The 12736-nt window shown below is 38.0% G+C and overlaps 1 protein-coding gene across 12 annotated transcripts in view; it reads left to right on the forward strand.

Annotated features, from left to right (window-relative positions):
• Positions 1–12736, forward strand: part of TBC1D31 (TBC1 domain family member 31) — an 82139-nt gene that overhangs the window by 53267 nt on the left and 16136 nt on the right. For 6 of the 12 annotated variants that reach the window (XM_033203250.1, XM_033203249.1, XM_033203254.1 and 3 more), the window contains 6 exons: positions 3559–3692; positions 4011–4190; positions 5790–6022; positions 6597–6749; positions 7724–7859; positions 11585–11677. In XM_033203250.1, coding sequence (XP_033059141.1) covers positions 3559–3692; positions 4011–4190; positions 5790–6022; positions 6597–6749; positions 7724–7859; positions 11585–11677 — 929 coding nt within the window. The remainder of the gene's footprint in view (positions 1–3558; positions 3693–4010; positions 4191–5789; positions 6023–6596; positions 6750–7723; positions 7860–11584; positions 11678–12736) is intronic. The other 6 variants (XM_033203251.1, XM_033203257.1, XM_033203255.1 and 3 more) reach the window with 2 other exon arrangements.

Genomic DNA, 12736 nt, shown 5'->3' on the forward strand with positions numbered 1-12736 from the left:
TTAGCAAGGCAATTCCAAGAAGCTGAGAGGCAGAATGTCATCACCTGCGATCTTTGTGCAGATTTGCCAGGAAAAGCACAAGAAGCACCCAGATACTCCAGTCACCTCAGAGTTTTCTCAGAAGGGCTTCAGAGAAATGGAAGACCATGTCTGCTAAAGAGAAGGGAAAAGTTGAAGACATGGCAAAGGCAGACAAGTTTCATCATGAAAGAAATCAAAACCTACATCCCTCCTAAAGGGGAAACAAAGAAGTTAAAGGATCCCAATGCATCTCACAAGAGGCCTCCTTTGGCCTTTTTCTTGTTCTGTTCTTAATATTTCCTTGAAATCAAAGGAGAACATCTAGCCTATCCATTGGTGATGCTGCAAAGAAACCGGGAGAGACGTGGAGCTACACCACCGCAGATGACAAGCAGCCTTTTGACAAGAGGGCTGCAAAGCCGAAGGAAAAATGCAAAAAGGATATTGCTACATACCAAGCTAAAGGAAAGCCTAATGCAGCAAAAATGGGAACCGTCAAGGCTGAAAAAAGCAAGAAAAAGGAAGATGAGGAAGATGAAGAAGATAATGAATAAATTGGTTCTAGCACAGGTTTCTCTTCTTGTCTATAAAGCATTTAACACTCCTGTACACACTCATTTCTTCTAAAGAGAAAAATTGAAATGTCAGGCTGTGTAACATTTGTTTAAACTGTACAGTGTCTTTTTTTTATATAGCTAACACCCTATTGAATGTCTTTAGATAGCCTTGTCCTGGTGATATTTTCAATAAGATTAACTTTGCTTGGTACACTATAGGGATTATAAATTGGCATAGAAATTTAAAAGCGAGTTTTTGTTAATCCACAGCACAAATTATTTTGTATGGGGATAGTAGTTTTTCATCTTCAATTTTCTCTAATGTAGCTTATACAAAATAAATGTTTTGTTAACTGAGTACCACTCTATAATTGCAATAACAGCAACAACAAAAAAGTTGCAACTGTTTTGTTGACATCCTGAATGCTTCTAAGTTTAAGCACAATTTTAAAAAATTTACTGACCAGGTGTGGTGGCTCACACCTATAATCCCAGCACTTTGGGAGGCCGAGGCGGGCGGATCACGAGGCCAGGAGATGGAGACCAACCTGGTGGCCACTGTGAACCCCATCTCTACTAAAAATACAAAAAGATTAGCCGGGCGTGGTGGCGGGCACCCGTAGTCCCAGCTACTCGGGAGGCTGAGGCAGGAGAATGGCGTGGACCCAGAGGGGTGGAGCTTGCAGTGAGCAGAGATCGGGCCACTTCACACCAGCCCGGGCGACAGAGCAAGACTCTGTCTCAAAAAAAACAATAAAAAAATGTGCTGAACTTCAGCTAAATACTAGCACTGCTGGGATATGCCATTGTTTTGGCTTTTAGGTTTTTAGCCTAGTTGGGACTTAGAAGATATTTTGAAGGAAAAGTCAAATCTATGTATAATTTGGAATGTATTTGTAAAAGTATTTTTTAGACACTGGAGTCTGTTTTATGACAAGACATAAAGTCTTTTGGTTTAGCAAAGAATCTCCACACAATTATCATTTCTCTGTATTTTGCTATCTGTCAGTTCTCTCTCTAGGTCCTCTACCCATGCCTTTGTGGTGCATCAAAGCAGAATAAAAATACTTAAGAGCAGGCAGATGGTTACTGTATGTAGTAGGATATCCTTTTGCTAATGAAAAACAGTGCTCTCTTAATGAAGACTGTAAGGATCAGGGCTTTGGGTGCATGTGTGGTGGTTTAAATTCTCAGAACTGCCGGTGTCTGAGACATAATAGGTACTCAGTTGCTGAACCATATTTTCCTCTTAAAATTAAGAGCTAGGCTGGACGCAGTGGCTCACACCTGTAATCCGAGCACTTGGGAAGGCCAAGGCAGGCAGATCACCTGAGGTCAGGGGTTCGAGACCAAACTGGCCAACATAGTGAAACCCTGTCTCTACTAAAAATACAACAACAAAAAAAATGAGCTGGGCATGGTGGTAGGTGCCTGTAATCCCAGCTGCTTGTGAGGCTGAGACAGGAGAATCGCTTGAACCCAGGAGTCAGAGGTTGCAGTGAGCCGAGATCACGCCACTGCACTCCAGCCTGGGCCACAGAGTGAGACTCCGTCTCAAAAAAAAAAAAAAAAAAAAAAAAATTAAGAGAGCTACAGAGAATTTGAAATATTTTTTAAAGCTCAGTCTTTGCAAGGTTTTATTTATGACTTCATTATTAACCCAAATTTAAATGATCAATAATAAGTGAAATAATGGAACTCCAGAATTGGAAAGTTCTTATAAACCACTGTAATCTAGTATTCTGTTGATAAAGCCTTCTTTTGCTATTTTGAGATAGGAGATCTTATTATCAAAGGATGAATCTACAACTCAATATTTAAAATTTAAAAAATTCAAAACTTAAGTAAAGGAGAGATTAAACATAGTCTTATGGAACAAAACAAACTGATGGTCTTGTATACGGTTTTAAGAACAATATGTGGGTGGTTCTAGTGATTACAGAGCGCAAGTGAGTCAAAGTCAGCCTTAGGGTTAGTTGAATTTATTCTACTTTGGATTAGCTGACTTTCAAAGAATGCCACTGTTACTGATTTGTTGGTTTTCTTTTTTTTTTTTTTTTTTTTTGAGACGGAGTCTTGCACTGTTACCCAGGCTGGAGTGCAGTGGCGCGATCTCGGCTCACTGCAAGCTCCGCCTCCTGGGTTCACGCCATTCTCCTGTCTCAGCCTCCCAAGTAGCTGGGACTACGGGCACCTACCACCATGCCTGGATAATTTTTTGTACTTTTTAGTGGAGACGGGGTTTCGCTGTGTTAGCCAGGATAGTGTCGATCTCCTGACCTCATGATCTGCCTGCCTCGGCTTCCCAAAGTGCTGGGATTACAGGCGTGAGCCACCACACCCAGCCAGATTGGTTGGTTTTCAAGTCAAGTTTACTGAAACAAATTGTCAATGATCAATTAGATATAAAACCAGTCCTGGTGACTATTTACTGGTTATTCCTTGTTACCATGGTTATAGAACAATCAGTCATTTCCTCGAAATGAGGACATTTTTATTGTCATTATAACGTTTAAGGGATTAAGGGATACAGTATATACCATTTTAGTTACATATGGTTGTAATTTTGGTTACATATGAATTTTAGTAAATTTGAGGAGCTTGGCATGCTAACGTTGATTACATTTAATGAAGGGTTAATAGGGGCCCTTTTTAAAAAGATCATTTTGTTAATTAGGTGATGAACAAAGCAGGAGTCAGAAGCCAGAATGCCATCAGGAGTATTTTGGGAAGTTGTGTTTGTTTGTTTTAATTAACACTTTTTCATTGACTACTGTAAGGAAATTTGCAAAATTTCTATAAACATACTATGTTAGCATGATAGAATTTTAAAATCGATGTCATATAATATAAAGAGTTATATTTTTTATTATTCATGGGCATATTGGGAACATAAAGATTGGATACATTTAAGGATTGCAAGGATTTTTGATAACATAGAAAGATATTTAAAGATACATTTCTTTTTTTTCCTTCATAGTCAATTGGTGTCAACACTGGTTTGAATATTTTCCTAATCCTCCTATCAATATTCTTAGTATGATAGAAAATGTTTTGGCATTTCATGACAAGGAACTGCTGCAACACTTCATAGATCATGATATAACTTCCCAGGTAAGAAGCATAAGATTTTCAGAATAACATGCCTTATTTTGTAAGCTAATGTTGGTTCTGATATAAACAGTGTTTTCTTGAAGGAGTATAATAAAAAGCATACTACATGTTGTGTTTTTAACAGTATTCCATTCTTTTTCTTCATTAAACTGCCTTCCTGAAAGTCTGTAAAGAAGGGTCCAAATTAAGGTAGTTATTTTCATAATTATGTATTTAATATGATTTTCATAGCTTAAATCGAATGTAAGGTAATATTATCAATGACTCTGTTTTTACTTTTCCCTAGAAAAATGATACATTTTTCCTTATCTGTTTTAGCTATATGCATGGCCTCTTCTTGAAACTGTGTTCTCGGAAGTGCTGACAAGAGAGGAGTGGCTGAAACTGTTTGATAATATCTTTTCCAACCATCCTTCCTTCCTTCTGATGACTGTTGTAGCCTACAACGTATGTTCTAGAGTGCCTCTGCTCAACTGTAATCTTAAAGATGATTTTGAGGTAATGATCCTTGTTCTTAACAGAAGGCTCTCAAATATCAGTTATTTCTCTCTCTCTCTTTTTTTTTTTTTTTTTTTGAGAACGGAGTCTTGCTCTGTTGCCCAGGCTGGAGTGCAATGGCGCGATCTCAGCTCACTGCAACCTGTGCCTGCCGAGTTCAAGCGATTCTCCTGCCTCAGCCTCCAAGTAGCTGGATTATAGGTGCGCACCACCACACCCAGCTAATTTTTGTATTTTTAGTAGAGATGGGGTTTCACCATGTTGGTCAGGCTGGTCTCAAACTCCTGACCTCGTGATCCACCCACCTCTGCCTCCCAAAGTGCTGGGATTACAGGAGTGAGCTACTGCGCCAGGCCATATCAGTTATTTCAATTGAAAGATCCATTTATTTACTGAGTCCCTGTTATATGTCAGACACTGGTGCTAGGTGGTAGGAATATAAAGGATAACAAGTTAGACCACATCCCTACCCGTGTACAGTTTATAGACAATAAAGCAGGCAATTATAGCAGGCTAGTAGTCTTATAATCATAGCTTAAGAAAAGAATCATGGTAATATTGGGGTTTGTGCTTTTTGCTTTTTTTTTTTTTGAGACAGAATCTCCCTCTGTCGACCAGGTCGACCAGGCTGGAGTGCAATGGTGCAATCCCGGCTCACCACAACCTCCGCCTCCCAGGTTCAAGTGATTCTCCTGCCTCAACCTCCCGAGTAGCTGGGATTACAGGTGCCCATCACCACACCCAGCTAAGTTTTTTGTATTTTTAATAGAGACAGGGTTTCACCAGGTTACGCAGGCTGGTCTTGAACTCCTGACCTCAGGTGATCCACCCGCCTCGGCCTCCCAAAGTGCTGGAATTAGAGGCGTGATCCTCCACACCCGGCTGCCTTTTGCTTTTATAAAGGATGTTTAACAGGTAGAGTGTTGTTAATTCTGTACATAATCTTATCATGACCTATCTGGTCTTAGATAGTCTGAATGCTTATTATACACATGCAAAAAGTAACTGAGAATTTTGAGAATTGGCAGGAAAGTGTCTGAAAGCAAGCATTAAGATCATTATAAAAAGTAGATGCTCTTTTGGTAGACAAGATGAATTAGTTGGGTTCTTGTGTGTGTGTGTGTTACTTATTTAGTGGTTACTGTCCGATTAAACTTTATTTTTACTTCATGATCCCATGATACGTTAATTTGGATCTTCCGGCAAAACAAGATAATGTGGAAACATTTCAGATATTTTTAAAGAATCAAGCTAATTTATTTTCAAAGGCTAGTTTATAATTTATTTTGGATTTTGAAGAAAAAAAAATCCAAGCAGAATATGTTCCATTGTTGAAGCATTCTTTTTCTATTGTATTAAAAGCCTTCATTTTTTAATTTTATGTCAGAATTTCTTATGATTGTGAAACTCTGTTACATTTTTTAAATAAATTGTCTTCATTGTAAAACTTGAGTAAAGAAAAGCTTTAATGAATTTACAAAAAAAATGTATATTCTTAAATATAGATTCACTTTTTTAAAAAATTCTTGTTTTAGTTCTACTTACCTCATAATTGATTTGTCTGGTAAATCTCGATTTAAACACCAAGTTTTCTTACAGTTTTTTTTTCACCATCGGAATAACCTGGATATAAATGTTGTGATTAAACAAGTTTATCATCTCATGGAGACCACGCCTACTGACATTCATCCAGACAGCATGCTTAATGTGTTTGTTGCACTAACAAAAGGGCAGTATCCAGTATTTAATCAATATCCAAAGTTTATTGTGGACTATCAGACACAAGAACGAGAAAGAATAAGGAATGATGAATTGGATTACTTAAGAGAGAGGTAATTATGGAATAGTTTTTCTTTTTCTGATACAACAAAATGTGTTTTAAACATAATAAGAAAGTTTTAATGAAAAAATACATTTGGCCGGGCGCGGTGGCTCACACCTATAGTCCCAGCACTTTGGGAGGCCAAGGCAGGCAGATCACAAGGTCAGGAGTTCGAGCCCAGCCTGGCCAACATGGTGAAACCCCGTCTCTACTAAAAATACAAAAAATTGCCGGGTGTGGTGGCGTGCACCTGAAGTCCCAGCTACTCAGGAGGCTGAGGCAGGAGAATCACTTGAAACCAGGAGGAAGAGGTTACAGTAAGCAGAGATCACGCCGTTGCACTCCAGCCTGGGCAACAGAGTGAGACTTCATCTCAATAAAAAAAAGAAAAATACATTCACATTATGAGTATTTGTGTAAAATCAGGGTTTGAAGGCTGGAAATATTAAAGATAGTTAATTCTTGCATATGGAAACAAAATGGACTATACATTAATCAGTATACATTTTGTGTTTTGATGATTCTTGGATTTAAATTACTTAGCTTTCTTCTTTGTGTTTTCATAATAATATTACCTACTTCAGGCAGACAGTTGAAGATATGCAAGCTGAAGCTGACCAGCAAAGAGCTGAAGATGAAGCTTGGTACCAGAAGCAGGAGCTGCTTCGTAAAGCTGAAGAAACAAGAAGAGAAATGCTCTTACAAGAGGAGGAGAAAATCATACAACAAAGACAGAGGTATGTGTTATCCCTTTAAAAAACAAATCTGGACATATAAATTGGTTGAATAATTTTTATGCTCTTTCTTTTTTCATTTTAGGAACAACATTATATATAGGATTACCCAGCTGTAGCATTTCTACTAAGCAACTATTAAGTTAATAAAAAGAATCTTTATATACCACTTTTCAAAAAATTGCTATGTAGTAAAATGTAATTCTAAAGCTATACTGAATATAATCTAGATTTGCACGGATTAATGTTCCTGGAAGGACATTATTTAGAAACATTATTCTATAGTGGGCAGAAATGCTTTGTCATAGAGTGCTGGGTACATCACCTGTAGTGGAGTATAATTTTTTTAATTGTGTTTTAAACATACCTGTGTGACCTGACAATTGTAACATAAAATGATTATGTCATTACTCATTTAACACTTTGGAGGACAGGGGAATTAGTATTAAATGCATATTCAAAAGTGTGGTAGCTGGGTGTGGTGCCACATACCTATAGTCCCAGCTACTAGGTAGGACCACTTGAGCCCAGGAGGTCAAGGCCAGCCTGGGCAACATAGTGAGACCCTGTCTCTTAAAAAAGAAAAAGAAAAAACTTAAAAATAAATACATAAAAGTATGTTAATAAGGTAAAATGTGTAAATTAAGTAAAGTTATGGGATAAACATTGAGACTAAGCCCAATTGTTGGGAAACTCACTTCTGTGTTTATTGATTCATATTCTTAGATGGAACTTTATGTAACAGATTTAGAGTGTGGGTTAAAAGGAACTACTGAACTGAGCCGGTGAGCTTTCTGCTAAAATTCTCAAAGCATAAGTATATATCATCTTTGGTAACGGTGGAGCAGTTCTGGCATTCTTTCAGATAAAGGATATCAATTGTATTGAAATGATGGGCATGGTAGACTTGTTATGAAAAAACTAAGTCATATTAGGAATTGCTTTATTTGTTCCACTTGATGTATTTTGTATTTAAGGCTAGCTGCTGTGAAAAGAGAGCTGAAAGTAAAGGAAATGCACTTACAAGATGCTGCAAGAAGGCGTTTTCTGAAGCTTCAGCAAGATCAACAGGAAATGGAACTAAGAAGACTGGATGATGAAATTGGGAGAAAGGTTTATTATTCTTACCTTAGTTCTCATACGTCATCTCCATTTACTCTCACTTAAATGTAATGAACACCTTCAAATTAAATAATATTCTTACAGTCCACCATGAATACTAAATAGCCCCTTTAATTTTATTTTCCCCTTGGCTTTTCTCATTCTCTTTTGTATTTCATGAATGGCTAAATATTTAAGAAATGCCAGGAAAATTAGTCAAGTGTCCTTAGTGACTGTTTCTCTAAAAATAGAAATATCAGTATCCGTTAGCCATTAAGTTAATTTTTTTTTTTGAGATGGAGTCTCACTCTGTTGCTCAGGCTGGAGTGCAGTGGTGTGATCTCAGCTCATTGCAACCTCCACCTCCCGGGTTCAAGCGATTCTCCTGCCTCAGCCTCCCAAGTAGCTGGGATTACAGGTGCGCACCACCACACCCAGCTAATTTTTGTATTTTTCGTGAGATGGGATTTCACCATTTTGGCTAGGCTGATCTCGAACTTGTGACCTCAGGTGATCTGCCCATGTTGGCCTCCCAAAGTGCTGGGGTTACAGGCGTGAGCCACCATGCCTGGCAGTTAATTTTTAATTAGGGGACATATTCTTTTTTCATGTAAAAATTATCTGTGGCCAGTGTAAAAATAATTTCCAGTACAAAATATATAGAATTAAAAATGGATCTTCTCCATCAGTCCTCATATCATCCCCAGAGAAACACTTTTAAAAAATGGTTAATTGGCCGGGTGCGGTGGCTCATGCCCGTAATCCTAGCACTTTGGGAGGCCGAGGCGGGCGGTTCACCTGAGGTCAGGAGTCCGGGACCAGCCTGGCCGACATGGTGAAACCCCATCTCTACTAAAAATACAAAAATTAGCTGGGCTTGGTGGCAGGTGCTTGTAATCCCAGCTACTCGAGAGGTTGAGGCCAGAGAATTGCTTGGCCCCGGAGGCATATGCTGCAGTGTGCCGAGATCTGAGATCACGCCACTGCACTCCAGCCTGAGTGACAGAGCGAGACTCAGTCTCAGAAAAAAAAAAAAAAGGTTAATTATATAGCCTTTCAGGTATGTTCTATAGATAGAGGAGTAATTATAGTCATGCTTTCCTATATTTATACAAAAATGGGATTATTCTCATTATACATTGTTTTTGTGACCTGCTTTTTAAAATTACATATGTTGAATATCTTTTCATATTTGTTATGTGTATCTATTTCTTTTTTGTGGTTGTATAATATTCCATTGAATGAATAGCTTATTTAATCCTTTGTTATTGGACATTTAGTTTTTTGCAGTGTTTTGCAAATAACAACCATGCTACATCATAAAAGTCTTTTTACTTGCACACATACTTTTGTTGAGTAACTTCTAAATTATGCCAAATTGTTCTCTAAAAATGAAATGGCTTAAGCTATTTTAAGACCGTAAGAGTACCCATCCCCTAGTATAGTCAATTGTACTGCATCAGTCTTAATATTTGCCAAGCAGATAGATGACAAATAGTCTATTTTAATTTGCCTTTTTTTATTGTTAGTGAGGTTAAGTATCTTTTCTGTTACTTATCTTCCATTTGTAGAATTACACATTACATATTTGTATCATTTGTCCATCTTTCTGTGAAGTTAGACTTAACTTTCTGTCAGGTTAGCTTACTTATTTCCAAAAAGCAAGTCAATTGTCCCAACACCGTTTGCTGACTATTAGCCAAGTCATTTGCCAACCGATGGTTTTTACATATTAAATTCTCTTACATACTTGATCTCCTTCCTTGCTTTTTCTATTCCTAAGCCAGTACCACACTGTTTGAATGACAGTAGCTTTGAAGTGTTTTACTAACTAGTCCTAATTCTCACTCATTAGTCTTCCTTTTCAGAGTTTTTGTCAGTATTCTCAAATGTTTATCATTCCAAATAGACTTTAAGAATTGTTTCCACTTTTGGAATTCTCACCTCTCCCAATCCCATTGGAATTTTTATTAGGATTGCACTGAATTTATGCACTAATTTAGAGTTTCAAGCCTAGTTTTGATAAAATACTAAGTATTTTTTAAGCCTTTTTTTTTTTTTTTTTTTTTTTGAGACAGGGTCTCATTCTGTCACCTGGGCTGGTGTACAGTGGTGCAATCCCAGCTCACTGCAACCTCCACCTCCCGGGTTCAAGCAATTCTCATGCCTCAGCCTCCTGAGAAGATGGGATTACAGGTGCCTGCCACAACACCCAGCTAATTTTTGTATTTTTAGTAGATACGGAGTTTCACCATGTTGGTCAGGCTGATCTCGAACTCCAGACTTCAAGTGATCTGCCCACCTCAGCCTCCCAAAGTGCTAGGATTACAGGCGCCTGGCTTAAGTCTTTCAAAGTATTTTTAATTCATATGTATTAGAAATCTATTATCTCTTTATAGCATCATACTTGTTTTGTTTAAAGCTTGTTAATTTTAAATTGGTTTTCAAAATCCAAGATTTCTTTTAATTTTCTCGTCTAGTGAATGAGATTGATATTTCATTACTGTAGAAAAGTATATGTTCTTCCCACAAAGTAAGCTCAGAACTCTGATGTCTTTATTCCAAACCCCTTGGAAAAAGGAGGCGGCACTTTTTGGTCCAAAAATTCTATAAACTCCTTTCAGCAACATGATCTGGCCTCTGCCTACCCTTCCAGCCTCCTGTCCTCCCAGCTGCCTGTTCTGATGTTGTGCTCTAACCCTGCCAAACCACAAAAGTTCGTCTCATGGTTCAGGCTCTAGCAGGAAAGGCTGCTTGAATCTGAAATGACAAGTGCATGTGACTGTGAACATCTGTTAGCAGCAAACAAAGCCGATCGGTTTTTGCTGTGGTACATAGCTGTTTGTATCTCTGAAAATTCATAAGCAAAAGAGCTCAGTAATTGAAATTCCTAAAAAGTGTGATTTGCTATGCCACACCTCTCCTCCACTTTCTGTCATTATTACTGTTCTTACTTCATACACTCAAGCTTCCCCCCACCTTTGAGCTAGCTCCTTTCCTAATAACCTCTTTAAATTGAGCTGGTCCTGGTCCATGTTTCTCTTTTAGCCTTTGGATATATACGTTTGCACATCCAACTATGTTCTCATTTACTAAAATAGGTATTTGATAGCATGTCTTTTACCATAATGACAATATCTAACATTTCACCTTATATCTAAGATCATTTCTAAGAGTCTCTAGAGAGTGCCATATCCCATACGCAAACCCTCTAGTATATAGGAATAAAAAGCTTCCAACTAATCAAATTTTGGAAATAGGCGAACTCTAAATTAATTCACTTGGAGCAGAACACACACAGGTCGAACCGTCTGCAAGAAATTTAAACCTAGAATTGGTAATTGTCAAACCAAACTTACAAAAGTAGAGAAGTTTAGTCAAAAAGAGCATTAAATAAATGTTGTATTTTTATCTACCCCAGATTTAAATTGCTTAAGTTTTTCTAACTCATGATATTGGTTACTGTAATACTGTAAGAACTGCTATCTGTTCTTCCAGTCTGAGTAGATGGGCATATGGTATTGTGCTTTTTATTTTTAAATTAAACTTCACTTTGAGAGATTATTCCTAGATTCTGCAGTGAGTATTACTCTTTGTCAGCTACTCTGGTTTCAAAAACCCGATTGCTGTTATTTTAAATACTGTTAGTAGGTCGTTCAGATTACAGGATTACTAAATATATTAAAATTTATTTTGTAAATTCTTTTTGGTATTCACAGTTTGTTGTTTGGCCATAGGTATATATGAGAGATCGAGAAATTGCTGCCACAGCCAGAGACCTAGAAATGAGACAGCTGGAACTCGAATCACAAAAGAGACTTTATGAGAAGGTATAATTCAGTTATTTCCAACATAAGAAAAGCAGGTTTTGGCCAAGCTCAGTGGCTCAAACCTGTAATACCAGCATTTTGGGAGGCTGAGGTGGGAGGAGGATCACTTGAGCTAAGGAATTCCAGACCAGACATGGGCAATATAGTGAGACCCCATCTCTATCAAAAATTTAAAAAATTTAGCTGGGTATGCTTACCTGTAGTCCCAACTACTCAGGAGGCAAAGGCAGGAAGATCACTTGAGCCCTGGAGTTCGAGGCCATGGTGAACCATAATCACACCACTGTACTCCAGCCTGGGCAAGCAGAGCGAGACCCTATCTCCAAAAAAAAAAGAAAGAAAAAGAAAAGCAGGGTTTGTATAAACCCGTTTTAGACTGTATTTATTCATGGTTTTCTAGCGTTCGTTTTATTCACTTTTTAAGCAGAATATAGTGCCATGCAGGATTGTAAGGTAGCCAAAATGTCTGAATGTACAGTTTGTTGTAATTATTTAATTCATGTTTCTGTTAGCAGCTTAGTCTAGTGTCTGAAGCACCAGATGTAGGCCCCAGATTTTGCCTCAGGATTTTTTACCAGCTTACTAAATTTTCCTGTAATTATGTAATAGTGACTACAAAATTATCTCAATACCTCACGAGGATCCTGAAAGGTAAATCAGTCAGGAGCTATAAAGTACTTTCTTTCTTTATTTGTATTTTTATTTATTTATTTTTGAGACAGTCTTACTCAGTCACCTAGGCTACAGTGCAGTGGCATCATCTCGGCTCACTACAACCTTCACCTCCCCTGCTCCAGTGATTCTCCCACGTCAGCCTCCCCAGTAGCTGGGACTACAGACATGTGCCACCATGCCTATCTAATTTTTGTGTTTTTTGTAGAGATAGGGTTTCACCTTGTTGCCCAGGCTGGTCCCAAACTTCTGGGCTCAAGCAATCTGCACACCTCGGCCTCCCGAAGTGCTAGGATTACAGGCATGAGCCACCACGCCTGGCCTGTAAATTACTTTAAATTGGAATCTTCTGGAGTTAAATCAGCAAATATCTGCTTAGTACTTACT

Source organism: Trachypithecus francoisi, unplaced genomic scaffold (genome assembly GCF_009764315.1).
Source record: "Trachypithecus francoisi isolate TF-2019V2 unplaced genomic scaffold, Tfra_2.0 Lachesis_group7, whole genome shotgun sequence".
In the NCBI taxonomy this organism is placed as follows: Eukaryota; Metazoa; Chordata; class Mammalia; order Primates; family Cercopithecidae; genus Trachypithecus; species Trachypithecus francoisi.